This window comes from Gasterosteus aculeatus, chromosome 18 (assembly GCF_964276395.1).
Source record: "Gasterosteus aculeatus chromosome 18, fGasAcu3.hap1.1, whole genome shotgun sequence".
Taxonomy (NCBI): Eukaryota; Metazoa; Chordata; class Actinopteri; order Perciformes; family Gasterosteidae; genus Gasterosteus; species Gasterosteus aculeatus.
In genome coordinates, this window is record NC_135706.1 from 6,929,133 (window position 1) to 6,956,613 (window position 27,481).

Consider the following 27,481-nt stretch of genomic DNA (forward strand, 5'->3'; position numbering starts at 1 on the left):
AAATGTAACAGGATTTGTTTTAACGTCAGAACTTGTTCTCTATACTACACTCACAAAGTCTCCCTCACAAATACACCCCCATGTTCACTATAAGCTTATTCATTAAATTATTACCATCATTGTAGTGCAAGTTAAGTAAATGTATACACCCCATCTAAGTACAGCTAAAAAACAACCAAGTGCTATGAGATGAATTTAAAATGGCATTTGTAAATAAATGCATTAGAGGCTTCTTAGTTAGCCGGTTTAATGGATCACAGTGTCTCCCTTTACAGGCATAACATCAACTACCGTCTAACCCACAGTATGTGCGCAAGTGCACTAGACTACCGTATATGACAGCATTAAACACACACAAATATATTTGTCAACAATAACCGATATGGGACAAAGCACAAAATAAAATATAACATATTGAAAAATGAATGGTCCAAAGAGGCGAGTAAATAAAAACGTGTCTTAGTCTTGCTAACTGCTTTATTGTTATTGTATTGTTACTAGCGAGCTAACGCTAGCTTGATCAGCTGGATGACGAGTACACTTCAGCAGCGAACGGTTATACATTAAATCATTCTATGTTGTTTGTTGAAATTGATTGTTTATTTTAAACAATGTACTAATGACACAATATAAATACATGTTCATACCTGGGAAAGTAGGGATTAAATGTCTTCTACGTTTAATGAGCGTAGACCGGTGTTTTAATTTGAAAACCCCTACCGGAAGTGTGTTGCTTAAGCAGGCTTGACACCGGTGGTAGGAATGGCGGCTAAGATCACTACAGGAAGGACCCCAAAGACCATGAAACTTTACTTCTAACGGCCCCGCTGAGGAATCTGTTTCCAGCGAGACGCGGACGAGCCGTCGCACATCGGATTGAAGGGTGAAGAACTTCTACAACGTGAGATACACGCGGTAGAAGTCCCGGCTGACTGGAGTGGACGCACTTTGCGACTCGCTAGTTAGCTTGACGTTAGTGCCACTGATTTTGATTCACGTTAGCCGTTAGCTCGCCGCACTACTAGCCAGCTGTTGGCTATTTGGCTCGGCTGGCCCAACAAGTTAACGAAGTAATTAACTGTATGAAAACGTTCCTTGTTTGAATATCTGAGCGTTGACCGGCGGCCTTTATCGATATATATCCTTGGAGCGTTTGTTACAGAGAGTAGGACCAGGCGACAACGAGTCGACGCGGCGCGTTGAGAACATTATTGCCGCTATCCTAGCTCGTGCAGTGACGCTAGCTAAGTTGGGATCTCCCAAGTCTCGCCCATTTGTGGATCCTGCCCTAGCCATTGGCTAAGGGGCTAATCATCGGGCACAGTAGTCTGTATTTCAGGGGGACAATTGGCACCACGATGGAAAGTCTAACGCTTACTGACGTCGAGCAGAAATATTACTCGGACCTGTTCATCTACTGCGACACGGACAACACCAAAAAAGTGGCTTCCAACGGGAGAGTTCTTGACCTTTTCCGGGCGGCCCAGCTACCCAGCGAAGTTGTCCTGCAGGTAAGCTAGCGTTGGCGAGTGCCAGTTTTTATTTATTTAAGTGTCATCACCAGACCAGGGGGGTACGTGGAGCCGTTAACCTCGTTTCTTCTTCTTCTTTCTAATTATTTTTTTTACACACTTGCTCGGACGGTCAGAGATGACCCGTCTTCCGGTTAAGCTACGGTTTGTCCGCGGCGGCTAGCAAGACTGCGCAGAGACACACCTTCTTCTCCTTCTTCTGGCTAATGTTAGCCTGTAGCCCCGAGAAAGTGGGCTGCCGAGTCGCATCGTTTCCTCCAGCTGGACAGTCGGTCTCGAACGGACATCTTATTCGTGTCCGCTCTCCCGAGTATCTTTTCTATGGGCATGTGTTGCGCCGAGTGGACATAACGGTGTCCTCGGATTGCTGCCCACTCCTCCCCGTCTTCTCACTCTTATTGAAATGTCTCACTTGGGCCGACATGACGGAAAAACAGACCCCCACATGTCAGTGTCTACATGTCAATAGGATGTATAATGGCTATTACTTAAAATACCCCAAACTCCCCCAAACAAAATACCTTTATTTTGAAAGGGGGTGTCCTTCAAAACTGCCTATCCACTGATGTTTTTGCTGCATGTCATAGTCAATTCATGTCAGTCGCATCAACCTTTATGCCGTTCCACAGGGCTACTGCTTCGTCTGTTAAGTTATGAGCAGCCGTCTCAAATCCAGCAACTCTATTGTGTTTGTCCATTGTCCATTTTTTTTTTTTTTGTTTGTGTGTCTGTAACTTCAGGTTTTGCAGTGGAGCCAATATTTGTAGATCGAGTCAGAATCCCTTTTCAAGGTCAACAAGGGGAGCTGTGTGCTGGAAGAATTGGGCAGTGTTGTAATCATCCACTTTCCAAATGTGCACTGTAGGGGCCAATCAGACACACACACACACAGCTACAGTGTCACGCTGTAACAGGCGGAGAAAAGTGACTGGTGCTTTTGTATCCAGACGCGCTGAGAATAAATCCCTTTGTCAGCATGAAGGGGATCAGTCAGCTGTGGCGGGCGTTGATGTTGTGCCGCTCGGCACTGAAGGACTCACCTTAATGTTTTAACTCCCTTTGTGTTATCATGCACAGATTCCTGGTGCCCACATATCATGTGACCCCCCCCCCCCTCACACACACATCACATGATCTCCTATGTTATACTCTCACACTTTTTGTGGGGTCTGTCTGAATGGTCAGTGTACCGGAGCAAAGCCTGCTAGCATGATACGTGATAATGAGATGTGAGCCTGGTGCTTGTGTTGGTTCTTTGTTACTTGGAGCAGAAACTACGCCCCATCAACCCAGTACGTTTTTAAAGAACTTCAATACATCAACTAGTGATCGTGTGGCTTCTGACCACTGAGAAGAAGAAAAAATGTAACATCTTGTTAAGGCAAACTGAATGATTATTTTTTAATTTACCCATACAACTCTTCCTCGTTGTTAAGCGTTCCTCCCCATTTCCTTTTGTGTGTGTTTGTTTAGATCACAGAGCTTTGTGGAGCCACTCGGCTGGGTCACTTCGGGCGGAGTCAGTTCTACATCGCTCTGAAGCTTATTGCCATTGCACAGTCCGGTCTGCCCCTGAGGGTGGAAAGCCTCAACTCGGGTGAGTCCGCCAATGAATCCAACCTTCCTTCAAGACCTGCTCTCACAAGCCAGAGCAGATGTCCACCAAGTACCATCAAATAAAACATTGCAGGCACGCTGGAATCACAATGCAGTCAAAATCTAGTTTCATAAATTCTAGCTTAATGATGTTGCGGAGGTCGTGGGACAGGACGCACAGTATAAGTCTTAGGCAATGTAGCCCGTGGTAATTAACTTTAAATGATGGACGTAATAATATGTAACAATTAAAAAAAAACAGTTTGTTTGTTGAAATTAAAATTAATGCTTTGAAACAGTCAATTCTGCATGGAAGTTGGTAGTAGCCATATTTGTGTTATCAGCTGCTTGACCATAAGAGCTTTCTTTTTTATTTTCTTACTAATTAGAGTCTGTAGCCGATGCCATCGAGGGTTTAACTTCAAAAATATTTTGGTTTGTCTTTGGCGTAACTGCTCTAAAAATGAATACCAAAGGGTCGACGTCATAGTCACCTGTCGAGTAAAGTCACTTGTTTGACCGGAAATATTGCCACATAAAGTTGCTTAAATTATTTCTTAATTTGAATGAATATAAGGAAACACAGGGTGCTCACTTCCTCAAAGCTAAATGGCCAGAATGTACAACCTGATGTCATTGGATTTGAGGATGTTTTTGGACTCTTAAAGATGTCTCAGAAGTAAATACAGGGAATTTAAATCATGTGCCAACAATCTCCCGGCATTTAGCCAGGACATTTTCCAAACCGCTGTCTTTTAGGGACACAGTGGGGGTCCTCTTTGGAGCCGCGCAGGGTAGATGTTGAGCTGGAAGTAGCCTAGCAGCAAGTCCGTTTACTGCAGCGACCGTAGCATCAATAGACCACAACCCGGTCTGTGTTTTATTGTGGAGAAGCAGTGGCTCTGTTTCCTCTTTTCCCCCCCATCTGTTGTTCTTATACTGTTGCACTCTTTAAAAACAGATGTAAGCCACAGCCTTCTGCAAGAAGTAAACGCTTCTTTTCTAGGCATTCTGGGTAATGTCCCTACTCAATCACTGAAGTAAAAGCACGTGAGACAGGTGAAGGAAAGTGGCGCCACTAAAGAATTCAGCAAAAGTCCACCAAACTGACGGCGTCGTCCCGTAATCGGTCTGAAGCCACTCCTTCCTCTGATCCTGTGACTGGATTTCTGTCCCGCCAGTCAAAGACCTGCCGCTGCCCAGGTTCGTGGTGGGGAAGAACGAGGCAGAGGCGAGGCACGCGGCTCTGTACCAGGACTCGGACGCTCAGGGGCTGTACCCGGCCTCTGCCGCTGCCGCGATGCCCCGCCCACCGGGCAGGGGTTTCCAGAGCAAGAAAGGACCCCCATCATCCACTTCACTTCCTGCCCACGAGGTCATCCAGCCCCTTGCGCCCAGCATAGACCCGCAGGTTGGTCATTTATTGTATCCTTGCTTATTCATGTCTTGTATATGCATGAAGGTATTCGGTCAGGCTTAGGGTTGAAGTTATGATGTGAACTTGCATTTGTTTTCCGGTATTAGAAAATGGCCTTGTCTTATCTATATTTTGGAGAAAATTATAAACCCCCCTCTTACAGAGGAACTCAGCAGTTATTAGAGATATGCAACTGGACAACTGTTGTTTCCTGTACTGTTTCCTGTACGCGTTTGAGAAATTCAAATTACGCTCAAAAGTTTTTCTAATCCGTAGAACTCTTGCATCGATTTGAGAAACACCCAAATATCTGTGATAAACAGAAGATAAACGCCCTGAAGCAGCATTTATTAGCTCGGATGTCGCATGTTCGGGACGTGTTATTGTGAGATGGGATCTGAAAGTTAATACTGATAAACATGTGAAACCACAATATGACGGTTATAGCTGCACTTCTGCATGCAGAGCTTCTGTTTCCTCCTTGTGTGTCACATTCCGATTTTTAGAAGACTTTGTCTGGAGGTGTTTTTATTCTCATTCCATCTGCAGCTGTTCAGTGTTTTTACAGAACGGCGTCTTTTAACTACATGGGTCGTTTTCTACGGTTGACTGTATCTACGTGTGTTACCAGCCCGAACCGACGTCCCCCGTGGTCTCCCCTCACCAGTCTCCTCCCACCTCCCCTCCCTCGTGGAGGAAGCACCAGCGGCAGCCCAGCGGAGGAGCCACAGACAGACAGGTGGTGGTGGCTCCAGCCGGAGCCGTGTGGACGCACTTCAGGGAACCACAAGCAGGTAACATCTGCTGCTGAGGGAAAGTTGGTGATGATGATTTAGAAGCGAATTCATTGCTTACATTATTGTCAGTGTCTCACAATCTATTAATGTCATGTTAAACTAAATAGCTCTTGGGCGTTGGACTGTTGGTCAGGCAAATTATGACATTTTAAGTTGTAACCTTTTGACTGAAAACTGATCTTTTTCTGAAAATAATAGTTTGTTGCCCATTCTAAATGAAAAACAATCAGATGCCACAAGGTGAATAATGATGATAAATATATATATTATTTGAGAGTTTGATATTTTCTTACGTGTTGAAAACACACTGGTTGTACTTGTGTTACTTCCTGGTGTTTTCAGCGTGTTCATAAATGATGTTTGCAGAGTGTGTCAGTTAGTCATTATAGGAACAACCTGTGCCAAACTTTCATACTTACTAAATGTGATGGTGATCTCATAAAGAATGAAGGTTTGACAATAATCCTCCCAAGAGCTGAAATGATTTATCGATTTGTCAATGGTTGCGTTCCTCATCTTTTCTTAATAACGTTCCGTGTATATTTATTGGTCTGTCATGAGATGTAAATGTATGCTTTCCTCTCTTTGTCCTTCCAGGCCCAGCGCCCGGTGAGGGAATGTGGCCGTCCCACTCGCCCCCGCCTCCAGGTCAGGAAAGTTGGGTCAGTTTTACAGCAGACACCCCGCCATCCATCCCAGGAATGCATCCCTCGTCAGTCCAGGTAGGGCAGAGTTACGTGTCTGTCCCTCAGTCCTTGGGCTGGTCAGACATAAATGCCCCTAAAGCAATTTAGTTTTCCATTATTCCATTGACAAGCAAGTCCCTCAGTGATTCCCTGTTTGGGAATAATCTAACTGGGAAAAATAAGCTTACATATTGTCATGGCATGAGCTAATGCCTCAAGTCGTCTGTATATTCTGAGAATGACTCAATGTTGTTTCAGGCTACGTTCATCAGGAGGGCAAACATGGTCAACCGCTTTTAATCAGATGGAAAATATGGGATGTTTGCAATTTGGTGCCTCGAACAAGCCAAACTGTTTTATATTAGGGCCATGCTGTTTCTTAGATCATGTAATTACATTTTTCAACTTGGCATTAATGGCTGGGATGATAACGGGCCTCTCTGTCCCAAGCTCCCTTTGCCATTCCACATTCCTGCTACATTAATGAGAATCTGAGTTTACACAGTCAAAACCTTTGATCAGAAAGTGGATTACAGCACAGCGGGCCACTGGAAAAACTGCCTGTGGTTACATACAGGTCTTATTGGACTCCACTATTTAATTGTGCTTAATCAGAATACAAATCTGACAAAGGTTTATTGCCAGTTGCTACGGTAGGCGAGTAGCAGACTCACTGGGCGTCCTTTAATGCCACACGCAGCTTACAGAAAATGAGCCGAGCAGCGCTGCGTCTTACCAATCCTCCTCACTAGCCGCCACTGTGGACAAGGACAAGCCACCTGGCCTGCCACGTGTCTCCGTAGCTGCCGTGACTCTCTTAAATGTAAACGTCCCGCCTGGTCTCCCGTAGGAAAGCACAACGATACGAACGGTGGCCTCGGCCTCGATGACCAACGAGATCCAGCGGCAGTCCAGCGGCTACGATGATCCGTGGAAGATCACAGACGAGCAGAGGCAGTATTACATTAACCAGTTCAAAACCATTCAGCCAGACCTCAGCGGCTTCATACCTGGTAGGAAAGATGCACAAACACACGCGTATAAAACGAGAGGAGTGGATTGTTTTAACCGTCTGTGTCGTGGTGTTTTTAGGTTCCGCCGCAAAAGAATTCTTCACCAAATCCAAACTACCAATTTTAGAGTTGTCACATATTTGGTGAGTCTTCACTGTTCTGCCATCTCTGCTGTGTTTGTCTATGCTGAGGGTATTTGTGGTTCCATGCAGATGTCTAAACCCTCAGTGCTGCTCGTACTGGACAACTAACACTATTTAATATACAGTATGAAGTGTAGTGTGTTGAATAATATAATAGGAAGAAGAAAAAAATTTCATTATTCTGATAAAGAAGAATCTGTAGAAAGCTACATTTTGTCTCTGTACGATTACTTAAATAATCCATTAAATCAAAAATGCCTTAAACTAATCTGTTTGGAGAAAAGCTCTTCTGTAGCCAGACTACCGTTTAATGTATATGTGTGTGTTTGTGTTGAAGGGAGCTGTCAGACTTTGATAAAGACGGAGCACTGACTCTAGACGAGTTCTGCGCTGCCTTCCACCTGGTTGTAGCCAGGAAGAATGGCTACGACCTCCCCGAGAAGCTGCCAGAGAGCCTGATGCCAAAGCTGATTGACCTGGATGACTCAGCAGGTGCACGGTCTCTCTCTCTCGCTCCCTCACACACCCCGTCTCTCCATGTTTCTATTTGGATCCCTTCGCTAATTCCCCATCCTAAGGTTTACGGTACTGCACTGTGCTCCACCTAAATCACAGTAGACTGACTTGGGCTGTTCTTTCCTTTCAGGGAGCACAGTTATGTATCTCTTTTCTGGGTGTCAAGTTCCATGTAAATGTTTTTCGCCATGTTTGCCATATTGTCAAACGTATGCCGTGTCCAGGCCTGCACAGAACCCTCTAGCTAGTGTTCATCTAGATTTTCCAGATTCACATTGAATTAGTGGCCCGTTGAAAGAATATGTAAATAATTGTATGCTCTTTGCATGTAAATACAGAGGATTTTTGATTGTCCCCGAAGCAGAATAAAGTAATTTCCAGTCAAATCTGTTTATATTTAGAGTTTTAGTGTTTTATTTATCTACTAACCTTTTGTGTATTATGGGTAAATTCAGAGGGCTCGGAGCAGACTGCTGACGTTGGATACTCGGGCTCCCCGGTGGAGGTCACGCCCAGCAAGTCCCCATCTATGCCTTCACTCAACCAGGCCTGGCCAGAGATGAACCAGAGCAACGAGGTTCCCAACACACACAGTTTCCTCGTTGTATCCTCACACATGATCGCTCTGTTTGCTTTTGCTGTGTTTGCATTTGATTCATCATGATTAATTGGGCTGGTTTAATAGGGGGCTTTTTTTCCATCTTGATTTTACTGCCTCATCATCCTCTTTATCATCAAATTCAATTACTGATAATTCAGCACCTTTTCTCTCACTTCCTGGACTGTGGCGTTAACCTGCGGTTCCGTATGAGCGTCTGTTGTTGTTTCCATGCCTGCCGGCAGCGTTTCATCGCCTCGTCGTCTGGCTGATGTTGCCACGTGACCCCAGCGGCTCAGGCTGATAATGTAAATGTGTGATGTCACTGCACTGGCTGACTGACGTGTTTTTTCTCACTGTCTGTCTGTCTCCTGCAGCAGTGGGAGACGTTTAGCGAGCGCTCCTCCAGCTCACAAACTCTGACCCAATTTGACTCTAACATTGCACCAGCTGACCCTGTAAGTCAATCACTTAGTATGCATGGTTTCGCCATTAATGCACAGACATTAACCCTCTCTGGATCTCCACAAGCGCTCTCTCTTCCTGCCCTTTCACTTCAATTCACTATGCTTCATTGGCATGATTGTAACAAAGACGATATCGATAAAGCGTCAAACAATGAGATTAAAAGCAAAAAATGTACAATTTGTAAGATCAAGAAATCCGGGTTCAGCCTCTGGATAGCGTGTGTGTGTAATAAGCGAACGAGTATCAGAAGCAAGTGATTAAACTATTTAAGTCTTATCCTTAATATACAATTGAAATATTATAGATCCACATTTATTTATAACATTCTAGCCATTTAGCTTTCTCTTTCTCGGTGCATGACATTCTTTCAAAGTGCAATCTGGCCGGTGTGTGTGGGGACTTTGGGTGGCTTAGCCTCTGTTGGACATCACCTTTTCTTTCTTCAGTGACATCCACGTTTGCGTAATGTGACAAATAACTCTTGCTATATATTGTCAAATATTCTAAGTACTCAAATTGATGCTTTGTATTTTAGACTTGCAGTGTCCATGTCCTTTTTGTTTTCTCCTGAGGCAGAATTTCTTTCTTACAGCATAAAGTTGCTCTATACAGTAGATAATAATCTGGGGAAAAGTGTAGGATTGACAACCACAATTGGCCTCAGTGTGCATCTTTCTTTAAATCGTCGTGGGTCGTCCCAGCAAAAATATCCCTATGCAGAACCTGTAACATGTAAACCTGCACAGTCGGTACTTGCACGGTGTTAAAGCTATTTAGTTAGACAGTAACTCTTGAACCTCAATGATGTTCCAATTATACTATTCAGAAAAGGTTGAATGTCCTAATGTAGACACATGGGCAGTTGGATATCATGTGATTGAATCAATTATGAGGTTACGTTTTTGCTTTGTGTCATTTCATAGTCTGCTGTGTGTCAAACCAAGTTAGTTAATAGAAAGTGAGGGATAATAGTGCTGTGGACCACAAACATCTCCAGAGAAACTCTGAATCTTCTTTCCTCAACTCCTGAACCTACATATCTTTCCTTTAGGACACGGCTATCGTCCACCCGGTCCCCATCCGGATGACACCCAGTAAGATCCACATGCAGGAGATGGAGCTGAAGAGGACTGGCAGTGGTAAGACAACCATCCACCGCATCATTACAATTCCCTCAAATCATTATTAGCAATTTTCTATTATGTGAGTGCAGCAGCCGGCTTGTTGTAGCACAAGCACAAGTGTTGAGAGGGACTCGTGACTGTGAGTTAGAGCTAATATGCCATCAGAAGTCATACCAGCATGTTAGAGTTGAAATAATCCAACTATTTGAATGGCTTGCATAGGATTTGGTCGATAAGGTTTTCTGGGTAACGGGAAACTAACGACATTAAACGTCTGTTTTAGTTATTCTACACCAATGAACAATTCACTCAGCACTTGTTGCCCTGTTACTGCTCAATCCTTTAGACCACAACCACCCGACCAGTCCTCTGCTGACTAAACCTCCGGAACTGTCCGAAGAAACAAATATCCCCGCCTCCATGAAGTTCGTAGCTGCCAACCCCGTAGGTGAGTAGAGGGTTTGCAAGAACTCCTCGGAAGGGCTATGTGGCGCCTACATTAACCATAATGCAGCTCAATCACAGGCCGCTCGGCAGGTAATGTAACTTTAAGCAATGATGATGATGAGCTACAGAGGTTTGATCAGCTCGCTTCGTTCTGATGCCACCCACATTCTGAGTTTTTGTTTTTTGGATTTTCTGGAGTTATTATCCACCTGTGATGCTGACTCAAGTGACATATTCTGAAGCAATGTCTAATAACTCCCAAAAGGCTTCGGATAACTTTGTGAAGAAATGCAGAAGTACTTGTAAAGTGGGATTTTATTTTATAATCAATAAGAACATTTTTTTTAGTTCATTGACTCCTTGTTACTGCAACATTTTCGTCTCCCTGTGGGATACTGCATTTCGTTGCCTCAGTACTCTGTGCAATGACAATAAAGTTGAATCTAATCTAATTCGAACTAACACGCCCTAACATCTGTTGTATATTCTGTAAATACATAATAATAATAATAACCACGAGGTTGATCTGGGATTTTTCTTGTGTGTCTCTGCGATGAAGGTGATGGTTACAGCAGTTCAGACTCCTTCACCTCTGACCAGGAGCCCACTACAAGACAAAGGTCAGTGGCTGGCACGCCATTTCACTTTGCTTATGTTCTTTATTTACGAGCTTTGTTATTCTTACTTTTGTGGGACATCATTGTGGACATGTCTTTACTTTTTGAATCTGTCTAACATTTATCTATTTTTTAGGGCATCGGGCCACTTGCTCTGATAAACAATATTGGAAATAAAGTACAAATGTAAATCCTCTTAACTCCAGAAACACAAATGTTCATCTCCAGGTCTCAGTCGGGCACGTCTCCAGAGGCTCTGAAGGTGGTTGCCCCGCCTCCACCGCCACCGCGCCCCCACCCCTCGCACTCTCGCTCCTCGTCTCTGGACATGAACCGCACCTTTGCTGCAACAGCTGTTGCAGGACAACCACAATCCTCCACGATAGCCTACCCGCCCGCCGTCCCTCCCAGGCCGCTGCCCACACAGGTAAGACGGGCAGAAAGGTCAAAGAACGCCGCCATAAAACTCACCCTCTCTTCAAGCGTTGACTTGACAATGCGACGGCCTTCACCGTACTCTCCTCAATCCAGACATCAGCACCACATACCGGGCATCGTGGGGAGGCCGAAGGCACACCAGTGGGCGGCGCGGCGCTCACCACAGCCGCCGCCGCCGCCACCACCACCACCTCCCCCCATCTGATTCCCCAGCAGCCCAACTTCGCGGACTTCAGTCAGTTTCAGGCCTTCGCTGCGTCCGAACAGCCTTCCAGCCTGCCGGAGGTCGATGTGCACAGTGAGCCCGGGCAGGTGTGTTGTCTTGTTACCTGAGCGTCCTGTGAGGGAGCCTCCCCATCAATGAGTCATGATGTAATCAGTTGTTAACTGACATGACCTTATATTTACCAAACAATATTGTCTATTGCCATTGTTTTATTCAGATCAAATTGCGAGCGTGCTGCCATTTATCCGCGAATCAAAGATCTTCCTTATTTCTAATGAGACAAATGGCCATCACTCTTTTCCATTATAACAGACTCAAAACGGTCTTAATGACAATAAAGCTCTGATCATAATACAGTAAGTTTAATGGATCCGTGTAAAAAAGATTGTTGTTGTTTAAGATAAGCATGTTTGTTTGTTTTTTGTCGTCAGGCGGAGAAGTCGTCGGAGGGAGCCGGTCCTTTACGAACAGTCAAGAGCGACGGCCAAGCAGACGAGAGAGCATCATCTACTGTCAACTCTGTAAGCCAACACAATACATCTGAATAATATTTATAGTGCAATGAAGTCTTACCTTGTCTTAGGTAATTATTGTGAATAATAACATTTTTATTATGGATGTCAAAATTAACGCCGTAATCTGACATTATTGTGGCCGAATAAAATATTAAAATGCAGGTAACGCAAGTTTGTTTACTTGCGGTGTGGGTTGATCCCTGAACGGTATGTGAAGACAACATCACACAGCAGAGGACCACCACTGTTGCCCTAAAAGACAGACAATACAAAGTGTATTGTAATATTACAATTATAAAATTAGAGATCAATTCGTTAATTTAGTTCAATCTATTGTCACCTACTTTTTATTAATGTGGCACAGGTCACAATAAGTAAAGTTTGCAGGAAACCATTATAGTTGTCATTGAAAATTAAGCATGCCATTGTTGACAGTCATTTAATGGATTTGTTGAACCCCATCAGGTCAAAGCTTCTGGGTCTGGTCCACTTGCGCCTCCTCCAAAGCCCGTGAGGCGGAGGTTGAAATCTGAAGACGAGCTGCGACCAGAGGACGAGCAACATGGTCCGCAGAAATCAAACGTCATAGCTGCGGTCCTGGCCACTCAGCCGTCCATCCCCAGGTAAAGAACTTGGTTGGTTGGACAGACAAGTATTTGGAGGTTCTTGTTCAATTTTGTCTTTGGGTGCATTTTAGTAAAGAAACGTGTGCGTGTTTTCAGGTCTGTAGGAAAGGACAAAAAGGCCATTCAAGCGTCGATCAGAAGAAACAAGGAGACGAACACTGTGTTGGCACGACTGAACAGTGAACTGCAGCAACAGCTGAAGGTGCGCACGATTCAATTAGTTTCTTTCTGACCCTTTTCCCTCCTGGTGGAAGAAAAATGATTTTAAGTTTGTCATTTTCCAGGACCTGCTTGAAGAGAGAATATCCCTGGAGGTCCAGCTGGAGCAGCTCAGACCGTTCTCTCACCTTTAACCGGGAGCAAAAACTCTGCTGTAGTGAAGCAACGCTGTGGCCCTCGGCAGGACTCCTCTCCAGCCCTCCCTCCCCCTCCAGCCCTCCTTCCTCCTCCCACCATCACGGCTTTGCCTGGAGGCTCCGACCTGCTGCAAGGTGCTCCGTTAAAACTCTTGCGCTCAATCACACACTTGATTCATGGAAGAACCTAGAAGGACCCGAGAGCAGCGTCTCCCCGCGAGGTGGAGGAGGGGACAGGAGCGTTGGGGGAGGAGACTATACACACTGGCACTTTTTTGGATTTTGGCTAAAGAGAAGTAAACGTGAGGACGACAGCGGTCTGAAAAGGCGGTTTGGAACGTCGGACAAGACGCTCCGACTGTGACCGCTGTCTCAAGACAAACTGCTGATGTCTGATTACTTTACTGAAGAGGAAAGCAGGAGTGTGTCCGCGTCTATTTGTGTTCCTGTTTGTTGACTTGTTGGCTTGAATCAAGCACCGATGTGTTTATTCCCTCTTGGGGTAAAGACTGCAGCACCAAACTCCTGTTAAAATCAGGCAGATTTAAAGAAGCAGTTGAACTTAAATGAAATACACTTCTTTGCTTTCTTTCATAGAGTTTGATGAGAAGTTCCATATCAATCTCGTATGTGGTCTCACATGCGATTTGCTCAGTTTAGCTTAGCATAGAGACTGCAGCAGGGGGAAAATGCTAACCGGACTCTATCCAAAGCTTAAAACTAAAACCGCACCTCTGAAGTTCACTCATCAACTTGTTTGTCTTTGTTTAAACAAATCCTCATTGAGTTTATTGCTTAATCGATTAACTTTAACGGGGAAATCATACGTGTTTTCCTCAAAAAGTAGAACTATTCCTTTAAATGTCGACTCATTTATTGGTATACTTTCTTTTCTACTACCTTCAAAGCTTGACAACAATTGTAGAAATCATTTCTGATTTAAATCAAAGATTTTCTATTTATTTACTAACATTTGCCTTGTTAATGTCAAATAATCTGCCAACCAATCGATCACTGTTACATGCTACTACACACTTAGAGGTTTAGAAAACGTGATAAATTCTACGTAAGGAATAAACATCTGCTCCTGAGCAAGGAATTTAAAATGTACCTTTTTTTTTGACTGGGGTTTGGTGGAGTCGGTCTTTACATTAAACATACCGGGCTTCTGCTGAACAGGTTTATTTGCGTTTTTGTGAAGCCTTAAGTGGCCAAATCATGGTGAAGGCTTTGTTTTTTGTGTTTTTGTTTTTTTACTTTTGAATTTGAATTCAGCCCACTCTTGTTACTGCCCCTTGAGAGGTGTGTGTGTGTGTGTGTGTGTGTGTGTGTGTGTGTGTGTGTATTTTAATGACATTATGTGGTGAAAAAATCTTTTTTGTTCTTCTCAGTATGTATAACGTGTCCGGGGTTTGATGTGACTGAACGTTTTGTTTGTTGTTGTTTTTTATGCCAAATGACTGAACTATCACTGTTCTGTCACCTCTACGCTGGCTCTGTTTTTAAAAAGTAAAGAGAAGCAACCTCTTTACCTTTCCTCAAGGGTTCTCTTGAGTCATTTACAAACACAACAGTGCACCGACATCTCTGCTTTCTTTTAAACAACCTCTTACTCCACTTGGCTGCGGAACCATTCATTTAAACAGAGGTTCACTTAAAGGGTTTGAAGTTACTCCGGGTGCTGGACTCCAGCATCCATGAAGGATTGTGCTGCTCATCGAAGAGAAATCCTTTTCCCATCAGCACACACACACACACACACACACTCACAGATCCAAACTAATTGGGTTAAATAAGCGTTGAGAAAGGTTGAAGATTCCTATTCCCCCCCCAATCGGGCAGTCGGCACTATGCAAGCACGGGCGATACATCCGCTCAGACCAACTATACTTCTGTTTGTTTGTGCTACGATAGTAGCAACTGTGCTAAGCGTGTACTCTGTATCTTTAGATCTTCCAGAACACCATTTTCTGTATGTTGTTTCTGTGTGATTTCATTCTTGCCTTCTCCCCCGTCCCAAAGAGGGAACCTCAGATCAGTGTCTTATCAGGACATGTGTGTCTCAAAGAAAGATGCAACTCCTGCTGGTTGTAGATGAAGTTTAACAGGATTGTAGTCCGAGACCAGTCAGCTGAAATGGAGATCTGAATGACCCAACTGCACTTTGACCCCCACCACCCCTTTGCCCCCTCCCACTTATTCCTATGTATTTACGTTGCATCCTGCTTTCTTTCAATGTTGGCATGAAGTTTTAAAAACCCCTGAGCACATGATAATTCACCACCTGGAGTTTTCGTGCGCCATACCCTAAAAGTCTTGTTTGGTTAATTATTATGTCAACGTTTAGTCTCCAGAGCTTCCTGTGTGTTTGAAGAACCAGTCTTCTACTAAAGCCTTACCTCCCGACTGGCGTTCAGGTTTCCATGGCGGCTGACTGACCTCCCTTCCTCGTTGTATCAAGGGTTGCCTTTTTTTTTTTTCTGCTGTTGAGTATGATGGTGTGTGTGTGTGTATTGTGTAGTCTCCAGACATGGAACAACTACCATTTAAAAACCGCTATGTTTGCTAGCACAAGACCTCCCCGTTGATCTTAAACCCAAAAGGCAATCCAGGCAGGCGCAATCACAAAGTCTTTGGCGGGCTTTTGCTCCCACATCTGCGCTGTATATTGTAAATGATACACACTTTTGAACCCATATGTACATTTGCATTAATTGCTGACTAACAGCGAAAGAATATTCTATTTAATTTCTCTAATCTTCTCTCTTGGCTGTGGGATCCTAGATGTTTAACTGCATGGATGTACTGTATCTCTGCAGAGTCAACTAGCAGCTGTGTGATTTTTACACAAAAATAAAAATGGCACAATATTTTAAAAGCTGCTCTCTTCATCGTCTCTTTTGTATAGTTTGTTAAAAAGACGCTTTTCACTTATTTTTATGAGCAGTAAAGTATCGCATGACGTCACAACTTTCTGCTGAGGTCAGTCATATCCATGATATTTCTTTCTGTGCTATTAGATTTTTTTGGAAAGTGGAGCCGGTGAACGCAGAAATCCATTGTATCACACATGCTATATTTGCGGTCACCTTTCTGTACTGAAGCTGTGTCGGCCAATTTGGAGCATTTATGTAAAGTGGAGGTTAACCATGTTCTCACCGTTTACCATGAGAGCCCAGAGGAAACGGAACCGCTGTTGCTCTGCAGTCAGCCTGAGAGGCCTCCTCGGTTCTCTTGATCATGACATTTTTTCCGTGGTCAAATTTCTCTTCATTTACTTGTTTTATTTCCATTCCTAAGAACTTTGGTCGTATTGATTCTGAAACGCATGAAAAGCAACAAACACCGAAATACTCTCAAAACACAGACATTGAGTAGGTTGAGCAGTTTTTATTTGACTAAATTATCTGATTTAAATTCCTGTACTCTAAAACTTTACTCCTCTACAAATCTTTGCAACAAACCACATTTTAGTTTTATTTAACTGCGGCAGAGGAAATATCAGTTTACTCCTCATGCTTTAAAAAGGGCTAAATTCAGAGAAAAAACCCTTTCAGACTATTACAGGTTTTGAATATTCCATCTGTGAACAGAAGCAATAATCTGTTAAGTACTACGGCAAAGCCCAGCTCACATGTGTTTAATGGCCTTTATGTTGAAGGTTCTATAGATCTACATCTACTGAATATCTTCTCTTACAGCAGGACGAAGAGCTCTAACGGAACAATATAAAGTTGTTTGCAAAAGCAGGACTTGAGGATTTGCCTCTGAACCAGCAGGTTGTCTTCAGGTTTGATTTCTTCTCCGGTGCGTTTATCTTCGTAGCCTCTTGTGTTTTTTGACGAGCGTCAAAACTTCAGCAGACACCACTTGTTGTAACTTCATTTGACCAGACTGGAAAGACAAAGGAGTTCAGAGATTTCTTTCTTTTACATCCTTCTACCGTTAGACGGGTATTTTCAGCCCCTACGTTAAAGTTCGACCTAGACCTTCTAAGCAATAGCTAAAAGTGAAATAACTCAAAAGTTCATGATGATCACTGAGGAAGAAGGAAGAAAGTCCGTTAGTGGTTTAAAAAAAGATTTACTCAAAAAGTGATTGAAGAGCTACTCTTCTTGGAAGCTTAGTTGTTCAATATGGCCAAACTTAACTAAGCAACAAGAAAACACATTTGAGTGCTCTGAGAAGTAGCTCGGGCTCTGGGTAAATACACTCACACGCTGGATTCCTTGTAGCGGTCCAGAGCCTCCTGGGCCACCACCTCGGAGAACTTGGGGTCGTTCCACGGGATCTCGCCCGGCACGCTGAACTTCAAGGGTGGAGAATCGAAGAGCTGCACGGACACATTTGTTTCTCCGGGATGATTTTTCTCATCAGTGTTTGTGCTGTTGACCTGCAGGAGAGGGACGGTTTCAGGTGAGACGTACAGTTGCACTACTGATGGACTGCAAAAGCTTCATATGTTGAAATGTTGGCGTGGTACTTTGTACTTCAGTTGCATCACCGCCTTAATGCGGACAAAAATGGATTAGTACATTATAGCCTTGAATCCAACTTGCAAGGTGGCCGTCAAGCCCAAGCTAAGCAATTAGAAACAATTTGAATAATTCATTAAAACATGTTAACTGCAACAACAAAAAAATATAAGTTTGTCCTCAGTTCACTCTGGAAGCTTTTTTTTTTTTTAATGGATGGATTTTATGTTCTATTTTCTCTTATTCCTCGCTCACCAAAAAGGATATTTTTTAATCCATTTTCTCTACTGGCTTGTTAGGAATTAATATTCTTTTCTGATTGAGCAAAGCTCCTTCAGCGAAGACGTTATAACAACAAATCATCTCTGGCTGCTGAAGGCCTGGGGGGGGGGGCTCCGTACCATCTGGACCCGGAAGACGTCGTCCGTGGTTTTGTTGTTGAGAGACGACACCCAGCCGAACTCTCTGTTGAGCTGGTCCAGGATGGAGGAGGTGTCAAACATCTGCTGCTTGAACGTCTCCAGGAGGCTGTTGTACTGTTGAGAGAAGCGCTCGGCTATGGCCAACGCCTCCTCCAGCTCCTCCTTCAGGGGGCCCTCCAGAGGTCTGTTCCCAGAGCAATCTGTGGAGGAAACGCACTGCGATTATATTCATTAGAAGAGAAAGCACGTGGTTCATAAGATCCCTGATTATATCTTGTCTGACCAAAGACATTTCGAGCCTTTCCCTTTTTTCCAAAATGATCATAAATCCTAATTGTGTTGCTCTAATAAAAGCATCACTGTATCATTAGTCAGGTCTCCACACAGGAGGAGTCTGCATGAAACGACACAGATGACCTCACTGCGCCCACTAGCTACTTAAATACATCTTAAACTATGCTGGTTTAACATATTTCCCTCCGTATTGTGCGTTTATTTGTGTTGTTTTGCAGCTCATGTGATATATATATTGCCTCTGTGTTAACGTGTTGGACGGATATCGATCACAGAACACAAAAGAAAGAAGAAAACGTTTAATCCGGCGCTACGTTACCGATGTGCTGGATGTCTTTGCACTTCTGACACTCTTCGCGGAATCTGAAGCAGCCGGCTGAGTTGCGGCGGATCTCCCTGCAGGTCATCCTGCCGTCGCCAAAAGGTTTGGTGATGACCACGTCCTCGTTCACGCTGCCATCTACCCCCAGATGTGTGTAACAAAACAGTTAGAGCTTAAATGTAACTAACTCAAAACCCCAGAGGAGAAGACAGAGGAGCACGGCCTGTTTTCTGAGGAACACAACGATTATGATGTTTTCATTCCGTGTTTGAATTTTGAGACTAAATGGTCCTTTGTTATCACACTTTAAAAAGACAATTAAATCCAAAGTTTAGTCCAAATCCGAATAAGTCAGAAGATGTACCTTCGTTAGGAGCCGTGTCTGAGTCGATGTCCATCATGGAGCCCACGGAGCTTAAGAAGTTCTTGCCCATGCCCATCATGGGAGAGAACAGATTCTGAAAGCCGTGGAACGGGTCTTGGAAGAGAGAGCGGATGCTTCTGGTCGGGCCCAGGAAATTGGGAAAAAAGAACCCTGGAGGATCGTGGTGCAGATGATCAGCCACCTGAAACACCACCAAGAACAACAACAACAACAACACAAAATGTTGATTAGTGCAGCTTCAAACTGGGGTATCAAAGACTTTAAACCTTGAATGACGGCTGTCCGAATTTATTCAAGCTTGCTTCAATTCTTAATTTCACACAGCTATACACTAATAGAAATATTTAGATGAGTCATTTATTTCCATTTCTGCCAACAGATGACCCTAAATCCCACATATAGTTCTCTACAGTATTCTAACAAGTAAACGGTACCTTCATGCTGTCTGAGAATATGCTGTCCACACCGTCGGCCATCTCCGTGTATTTGTCTTCCAGGTTCTTGAACTCTTTGCTTTGACGCTGCCCCTCTTGCTCCAGGACGTCTACGTTCTCCCCGGTGATCCAGATGGACATGGGAGACGTTCGGTTCAGCACCTCCTCCAGCTGCAGGTAAACGGACAACTTCTGATTTTAAAGGCTAAAACCTTTTCTTTTCATCACGATAGTGAATAAGCGAGGACCCGGGGGATCCTAATCTTTCATGTAACCATTAAAATCATATGGAGGGGTGGCGCTGACAGGGGCGGGGGGGTTGGATGCTAGGCGCGGACATCACGGGGGCTGGCAGGGGGGGGGGGGGATTGCACGGCAGCGGACAAAGGGAGGACCGTTCTGTAATTCTCACAATAGCAGTGGGCCGTCCAGACTCCGGCGATGGGCCACACTGGACGCCACGGCGGGCCGGATTTGGCTCGCGGACCGCGAGTTTGACATATGTGGTCTAGACAATTGGACTAACACACATATTCGATATATAACTATAAGAATAAACTGAATACATATACAAACTTATTAAATAAAAAGATCTTTACGTTTTAATTTTGTCAGGGTACCTTAACTACCGTGACTGCACGTCACTGTGTGCATGTGTGGCCGAACCCTTTTGAGATGGAAAACATAAAGGAAGGCAAATTAAATTACTTGAGAACACTTATGTATATGTCTACGTGTATGTGTAACCGTGGGTTAAATTTTCATTAAGTTTCCATGCTTCTCTGGTGGGTTTCTTCTTCATGAATGCCGGACAATAGTTACAACCAAATCTAACTGGGATCTTTGATCCAAAAGTGTTTTGAAGGATGAAAGGGATTAAACGCCTCGGAGACTTCAATCAATTATCTTTACTCCCCCAGTAACTTTCAATTATCCTTTTATCCAGGCGTTGTGATTGGATTGATGGAGTACAGATGGAGTTGACCTCCGGAAAGGTCCGTCAGGTGTTTGGAATTGGGAGAATTGATTTAAGTATTGAATGTGTTTCTGATGCATCGGCTCTGTTTTGTCCTCTTCTGCAGAGTCTCACTTTCACCATAATCCATCAACACGGAGGACAAACAATTAGTTGCTTTTCATAAATTAAGTCCTTGCAGCTGATAAATACAAGGTTTTTCAAGATCAGAACTATTTCAAAAATGAATTTAAAACTTTTAACTGACTGACATGTCCTATCCAATTAATCCTAGAATGATTCAATTTAAAACCATAGAGGTCCCAAACACAAAATAACACAATACTAATTTGAAGTTTGATATTCAAAATGTATTGCAACACAAACAAATATCAACATATGATCTATCTAGCGGTGTCAGTCTTTGCCATGATAATATGTTTCATTTAATGTTATTTTGTATCGCACATTTGCCTCAGATGGCTTTACAGTCTGTACACATGTGACACCCTCTGTCCAGAAACCCTCACATCGGCACAAGAAAAACTCCCACAACAATGAACAAGTATTCGATGGGGAGAACAAAGGGAAGAAACCTTTAGAGAGACACAGGACGATCCTCCCTGGGACAGACAGATTGCGATGGACGTACAGAATGAACAACGTACGATATGTATAGTTCTCAAATTAATATTTAATCAATGCGAGGCATTCTAATGAAAGCCCTGTGTGTATAATGTGGGATGAGCACACGTGTACGCGATGATCTGACCTGACGTCCCACCAGTCCCGATCCACTGCTGCATGTCCGCGAGTAGTATTTGACGCAGGTGTTCTTCAGGCAGGGCTTACACTCCTCCCACAGAGCCCTCATGGTCTCGTTACAGACCTCCTGCTGCTGCTCCAGCTTGGCCTCCATCTCCTGAGCTACACGTATCGCTTCCTGTTGGGAGACAGAAAACAAACGTGACATTTGGGCTTTTGTATTAACTTTTTAGGATGTATACAATTTAAAAAAAGAGTGGATCATATCTTATAACCTCCTGTATCTATGGACTTAAAAAAAACACAGTTAATCCATTTAGCATTATTAAATCCGACAATATTTAATCAGTTGACGTTGGACACAATAAGTGTCGTTAGGCATGTTTCTACCTCTTTCTGCTCCTTGGTTTTCTCCAGAGTGTCCACAAACTTCTGGTGGTCCTCTGAAGATTTCTGCATCACGCTCTTCATCTCCTTCACCCCGTTAACGGCGGCTACAATCTGTTTATCCAGATACTTTTCTCCCTGGAGTGAGATCTCTGCAAAAAGCAAACATGGCATATTTACTGCAGCTGTGGGTTCACAGACTTTTTAAGATTTTATTTTGTTTTTTATTATTTATTTGTTAAATAAACTATTTATTTTTTAATATTATTTAACTTCTTTCTGCACCCCCTGATACTGCCGTCCACTGATCCTTCCTTTTTAGTCATATTTAGAGCCATATGAATTATCAATCATTTTAAGAGTATATTAGGGGAATTTTCCTTTATTTCATGAAAAATTGTGTAGTTTTCAAAAGTGTATTTGCGTTTAGATTATCAAGTATTTTATCAGTTTGTCATATAGTGTCACTTTAGTGTGTACATACGGTTAAGATCTTCTTTTGATAGAGGAAGGATACAATTGGCAGAGGCCAGAAGGAGAGCCATCACAGCCAGGGACTTGGAACCCTTCTTCTTCATCATCATCATCATCATTAACATCCTCTCTGACTCTCACGGGGCCAGCAGGCGATGGTGAGAAAAATAACCTGAGAGGAAGAAGAAACATGAGCGTCCAGGTTGCGTTTAACTCCAGTGTCTGCGTTGATGTTGTTGTAATGTCCCTCTTTCTCCTCCAGAGGGAGACACACGCTGCAAAGAAACCAGAGACCTACGCAGCAGAAAAGAAGCCCCACACTCAGCACAACATAAATATAGCCGCCCTGCTCGATACTGAACAATCACTCTCCTCTGTGACGTGTGCTTTATTAGACAGGGAATTGAGTGTAGCTTCTTTCAACGCAAACACACACAGACACACACACAAAGAGAGGCCGAGTCATCAGACGGTTTAAATGGCGTTGTTTCCTCCGCGTGCAGCGGTTACCACACAGTATTCACCTGTTCCTGAGTCTACTCCCTATTGGTGATTTCTGCAGCCCAAAAAAACCCATCTCATCAAAACCCACAGTGATATAAATGCACCAATCTAATGACATCATATTGAAAGAAAGAGAGAATGGGGAAAGAGAATTAACAATGATTAGCGTGCATTGCGGACACTATTGCAACAGCCTCCATGGTTGTGGGTACAACTTTTCCACAATAATTCAAAGACTATTTGCAGGGGTTGTGTTTCCGTTCAGCCACAAGAGCAATAGAGTCCTCCAGCACTGATGTCAGCTGAGTCCCAGTTCCTCTCAAAGGTGATGGTCGGTGTTGAGGTCGGTCAAGGTCAGTCAGGGTCTTCTCAAGTAACATCCATGTACTGACCGAGCGTCGTCCGAGGGCAGATTAAGGGCTCCTAAACGATCCTTTTAGCCACTTAAGACGCAGCAGAAACAAACCCAAGATGCAACACTGTCACTGTATCAGGACTGATTAAGTTGACCGTGAGAGGAAACAGAGTTATTTAAATATCCACATTTATTCATTTGGAGTTATGTCTCTCGCCAAAGTGTGAATGTAGGTCTGATATTTACTCTTCTTTTGCCTCTTTGTGTAGTGTTTTCTATACCTTTGTCACACATTTCTCTCTGGTTGATTGGTATTTTTGCACATGCTTTATTGTTGGAATGCATTAACGATGCATTCCAAGTATTGTTCTTCGAATCTTTATTGTTGGAATGCATTAACGATGCATTCCAAGTATTGTTCTTCGAATCTTTATTTCTTCATCTTCATCTTCTTCTTCTATTTCTTCCGCGCCACCTTTCAACTCCTTCACACTTTCAGCTATTAAAACCGTTCAAATATTAAAATGTTCAGCTCCTTTCTGGCTTGAGGGCTATGACTTTTCAGCTTTCTACCTCTTATGCTTGAATTTATATAAATCAATAATCGTTAATATTTTAACATGGTTTTCAAATGGAGTTTGCTTTTCAAATCCTCTTCAACTTCTTCAACTTTCAGATTTTTCAGCTTCGCCAATCTTTCAGCTACAGACACCATTTCAACTCTCAAATGTTCACACAAGTCTCAACTATTTTATGAAAAAAACTGCTTCTTGATATCTATTCTACTTTTTTCATAATCACTGATTATGTTTCACTAGTTTTTCGCTCCGTTTCTGACTTTTACATGAGTGTGTGTTGCGTCTGCTAGAGTGGAGAGCTCGAGGCTAGAGTGTGGGGCAGCGCAGAAATCTGGTTAAAAAAGTATGGAACTTCTGTCCTTGCAGCCAAAGTATACACTCTAGAGGCTTCATTTCTTCAGATTAATGAGGGTATGGTTGTGCTGATTGGATTAATGTGTTCATGGAATCCCAGAGTTCTTTAGTTTTGGCGCAAGGTGTGTTTGAGTGACACAACCTCTGCCAAAAGCCCCATAGGCTCCAATACAAATCTGCCGACATATTTCTCACAAAAATCCACAAGGTACACGTTTTGTAAACGGCCATAGGAGCCGTATTTATTACCGGACAGACATAAAAACACATCCACGCGTTCGGTAGAGTCTTGGGTCTCATACAAACGCCGTATTTTTTAGATAGCTGTTATAGTTTTGCGCTGGTTCCCATTTGTTTGAGGTGTGGATTCTGTGTAACTTGCTGCCATGTCTCTGTCTTTTGCAGTAGATCGTTAATGAGCACAGGTGCGCCGTTGTCGTGGTTACGAGCACTCACACGCTGCAGGATCTGTCTGTGACTCTCAGCTGCTCCTTGTGACCTGATTAGTGGAGTCACATGACGCAGCTATGCTTTCTGTCAACAGACCAATATGATAAAGACACTGGCCCCCCCTCCCCCCTCCACCCTGACCTCTACTTACTGTTAATCACTCTCAGTCAGTCAGTCAGTCTAATTCTCCTCCCCTCTCCCTCTCTATCTCTTCCTCACCACCATTCCCTTCCTCACCCTCTCACCCTCCCTCCCTCTATCTACACCCCCCACCCCACCCAATCCAATAATTTCAAAATAAAAGCCCCATGGAGGGAATTTTTACTGTAATGTCTGTGATGAGGCCTATTAATTAAAAACTTTTAACTGTGAATAACAAACATTCTGTCTCCCACTACGAATATTACTCGTACTTCTAAGTACTACAACTGATACTTCTACTACCATACTACTAGTATTTCTACTGCTATTAATACTACAACTACTACTAATGTTATTACAAATACTACTATGGCTAATAGTATTCCAGCTGTTTCTACTGCTATTGATACTAAACCTACCATTACTGCTTATACTGCTAGTACTACTAACACCACAATTATAACTAATACTACTACTAATATTACTACAAACAATTTTAAACAAATTTAAGCTCCTGCAACTTCTGTTTTTAGAAAATCTATTGAAATTCAGCTTCCCCACTTCCTGTATTTTCAGCAGTTCTTTAAAATAATTTCAGCTATTCTTATGCCTCTATCAACAGCAATTTTTTAATATTCATTTCTGTATTTTTTTGCAATATTTCAAATGTATTTCAGCTGTTTTCATTTCTGCTTTTTCAGCAAATCTATTGAAATTCCTTTCAGCTTCTCCCATTTCTGTATTTTCAGCAATTTCAAATTCATTTCAGCTTTTCAGCAAATGTATTCAAATTCCCTTCAACTTTCTGTATTTTCAGCTATTTTCAAATATTCAGTGCAGCTTTCAGCTTTTTGCATTCCAACGCATTTTCAGCAGGAAATGCCTTTTCTAGTTGTTGGAATGCATTAACGATGCATTCCAAGTATTGTTCTTCGAATCTTTATTGTTGGAATGCATTGAGATGCATTCCAAGTATTGTTCTTCGAATCTTTATTGTTGGAATGCATTAGATGCATTCCAAGTATTGTTCTTCTAATCTTTATTGTTGGAATGCATTAACGATGCATTCCAAGTATTGTTCTTCGAATCTTTATTCTTCAGCTTCTTCTTCTATTTCTTCCGCGGCACCTTTCAACTCCTTCACACTTTCAGCTATTTAAACCGTTCAAATATTAAAATGTTCAGCTCCTTTCTGGCTTGAGGGCTATGACTTTTCAGCTTTCTACCTCTTATGCTTGAATTTATATAAATCAATAATCATTAATATTTTAACATGGTTTTCAAATGGAGTTTGCTTTCAAATCCTCCTAAACTTCTTCAACTTTCAGATTTTTCAGCTTCGCGAATCTTTCAGCTACAGACACCATTTCAACTCTCAAATGTTCACACAAGTCTCAACTATTTTATGAAAAAAACTGCTTCTTGATATCTATTGTACTTTTTTCATAATCACTGATTATGTTTCACTAGTTTTTCGCTCCGTTTCTGACTTTTACATGAGTGTGTATTGCGTCTGCTAGAGTGGAGAGCTCGCGGGCTAGAGGCTGAAGCAGCGCAGAAATCTGGTTAAAAAAGTATGGAACTTCTGTCCTTGCAGCCAAAGTATACACTCTAGAGGCTTCATTTCTTCAGATTAATGAGGGTATGGTTGTGCTGATTGGATTAATGTGTTCATGGAATCCCAGAGTTTTTTAGTTTTGGCGCAAGGAGTGTTTGAGTGACACAACCTCTGCCAAAAGCCCCATAGGCTCCAATACAAATCTGCCGACATATTTCTCACAAAAATCCACAAGGTACACGTTTTGTAAACGGCCATAGGAGCCGTATTTATTACCGGACAGACATAAAAACACATCCACGCGTTCGGTAGAGTCTTGGGTCTCATACAAACGCCGTATTTTTTAGATAGCTGTTATAGTTTTGCGCTGGTTCTCATTTGTTTGAGGTGTGGATTCTGTGTAACTCGCTGTCCTGTGGTCCTGTGTCTGCTCTTTTGCAGCCGCACAGGTGCGGCGTTGTCGTGGTTACGAGCACTCACACGGCTGCAAGATCTGTCTGTGGCTCACAGCTGCTCGCTCCTATGACCTGATTAGTGGAGTCACATGACGCAGCTATGCTTTCTGTCAACAGACCAATATGATAAAGACACTAGCCCCCCTCCCCCCTCCACCCTGACCTCTACTTACTGTTAATCACTCTCAGTCAGTCAGTCAGTCTAATTCTCCTCCCCTCTCCCTCTCTTCCTCACCACCATTCCCTTCCTCACCCTCTCACCCTCCCTCCCTCTATCTACACCCCCCCACCCCACCCAATCCAATAGGTGCGCCGTTGCCGTGGTTACTCGTAAACACGCTGCAGTATCTCTGTGTGTGACTCACAGCTGCTCCAATGACGTGATTAGTGGAGTCACATGACGCAGCTATGCTTTCTGTCACCAGACCAATATGATAAAGACACTAGCCCCCCCTCCCCCCTCCCCCCTGACCTCTACTTACTGTTAATCACTCTCAGTCAGTCTAATTCTCCTCCCCTCTCCCTCTCTTCCTCACCACCATTCCCTTCCTCACCCTCTCACCCTCCCTCCCTCTATCTACACCCCCCCACCCCACCCAATCCAATAGGTGCGCCGTTGCCGTGGTTACTCGTAAACACGCTGCAGTATCTCTGTGTGTGACTCACAGCTGCTCCAATGACGTGATTAGTGGAGTCACATGACGCAGCTATGCTTTCTGTCAACAGACCAATATGATAAAGACACTCGCCCCCCCTCCCCCCTCCACCCTGACCTCTTCTCACTGTTAATCACTCAGTCAGTCAGTATGTCTGTCTATTTCTCCTCCTCTCTCTCTCCCTCTATCTCTTCCTCACCACCCCTCCCTTCCTCACCCTCTCACCCTCCCTCCCTCTATCTACACCCCCCCAACCCACCCAATCCAATAATTTCAAAATAAAAGCCACATGGAGGGAATTTTTACTGTAATGTTTGTGATGAGGCCTATTAATTAAAAACTTCTTAGTTTGAATAACAAACATTCTGTCTCCCAACCCCCCCTCACCCAATTCCATCATTA

The 27,481-nt window shown here is 43.3% G+C and overlaps 2 protein-coding genes across 3 annotated transcripts in view; one reads left to right on the forward strand and one right to left on the reverse strand.

Annotated features, from left to right (window-relative positions):
* The first annotated feature begins 344 nt into the window (after positions 1-344).
* On the forward strand, positions 345-15,993 carry reps1 (RALBP1 associated Eps domain containing 1). 2 transcript variants are annotated; one of them, XM_040160225.2, is made up of 19 exons: positions 345-1,511; positions 3,006-3,129; positions 4,310-4,539; positions 5,177-5,339; positions 5,940-6,064; positions 6,879-7,041; positions 7,121-7,184; positions 7,522-7,676; positions 8,156-8,277; positions 8,676-8,756; positions 9,818-9,905; positions 10,237-10,338; positions 10,897-10,957; positions 11,183-11,381; positions 11,486-11,704; positions 12,050-12,139; positions 12,599-12,756; positions 12,856-12,961; positions 13,044-15,993. In XM_040160225.2, the coding sequence occupies exons 1-19, from the start codon at positions 1,359-1,361 to the stop codon at positions 13,110-13,112; spliced, it is 2,472 nt and encodes an 823-aa protein (XP_040016159.2). In that variant the 5' UTR covers positions 345-1,358; the 3' UTR covers positions 13,113-15,993. The 2 variants fall into 2 exon arrangements, with proteins under 2 accessions (XP_040016159.2, XP_040016160.2); XM_040160226.2 differs by lacking the exon at positions 8,676-8,756 and having other exon boundaries at positions 721-1,511.
* Positions 15,994-16,490: 497 nt separating this feature from the next.
* clu (clusterin) overlaps positions 16,491-27,481 on the reverse strand; it is a 94,906-nt gene continuing 83,915 nt past the window's right edge. Inside the window, exons 2-10 of the mRNA XM_040160227.2 lie at positions 22,039-22,200; positions 21,558-21,706; positions 21,175-21,345; positions 19,448-19,618; positions 18,993-19,194; positions 18,626-18,766; positions 17,992-18,212; positions 17,333-17,508; positions 16,491-17,009 (exon numbers count right to left, since the gene is read on the reverse strand). Of these exons, the coding sequence (XP_040016161.1) occupies positions 16,997-17,009; positions 17,333-17,508; positions 17,992-18,212; positions 18,626-18,766; positions 18,993-19,194; positions 19,448-19,618; positions 21,175-21,345; positions 21,558-21,706; positions 22,039-22,153 (1,359 nt within the window). The 5' untranslated portion in view covers positions 22,154-22,200 and the 3' untranslated portion in view covers positions 16,491-16,996. The remainder of the gene's footprint in view (positions 17,010-17,332; positions 17,509-17,991; positions 18,213-18,625; positions 18,767-18,992; positions 19,195-19,447; positions 19,619-21,174; positions 21,346-21,557; positions 21,707-22,038; positions 22,201-27,481) is intronic.

Bases quoted from the DNA above. Each gene is read 5' to 3' on its own strand.
- reps1 (XM_040160225.2), top strand. From the start codon at position 1,359: ATGGAAAGTCTAACGCTTACTGACGTCGAGCAGAAATATTACTCGGAC. The intron at 3,130-4,309 runs GTGAGTCCGCCA...CTGTCCCGCCAG, and splicing joins GGTGGAAAGCCTCAACTCGG to TCAAAGACCTGCCGCTGCCC. The intron at 9,906-10,236 runs GTAAGACAACCA...TCAATCCTTTAG, and splicing joins GCTGAAGAGGACTGGCAGTG to ACCACAACCACCCGACCAGT.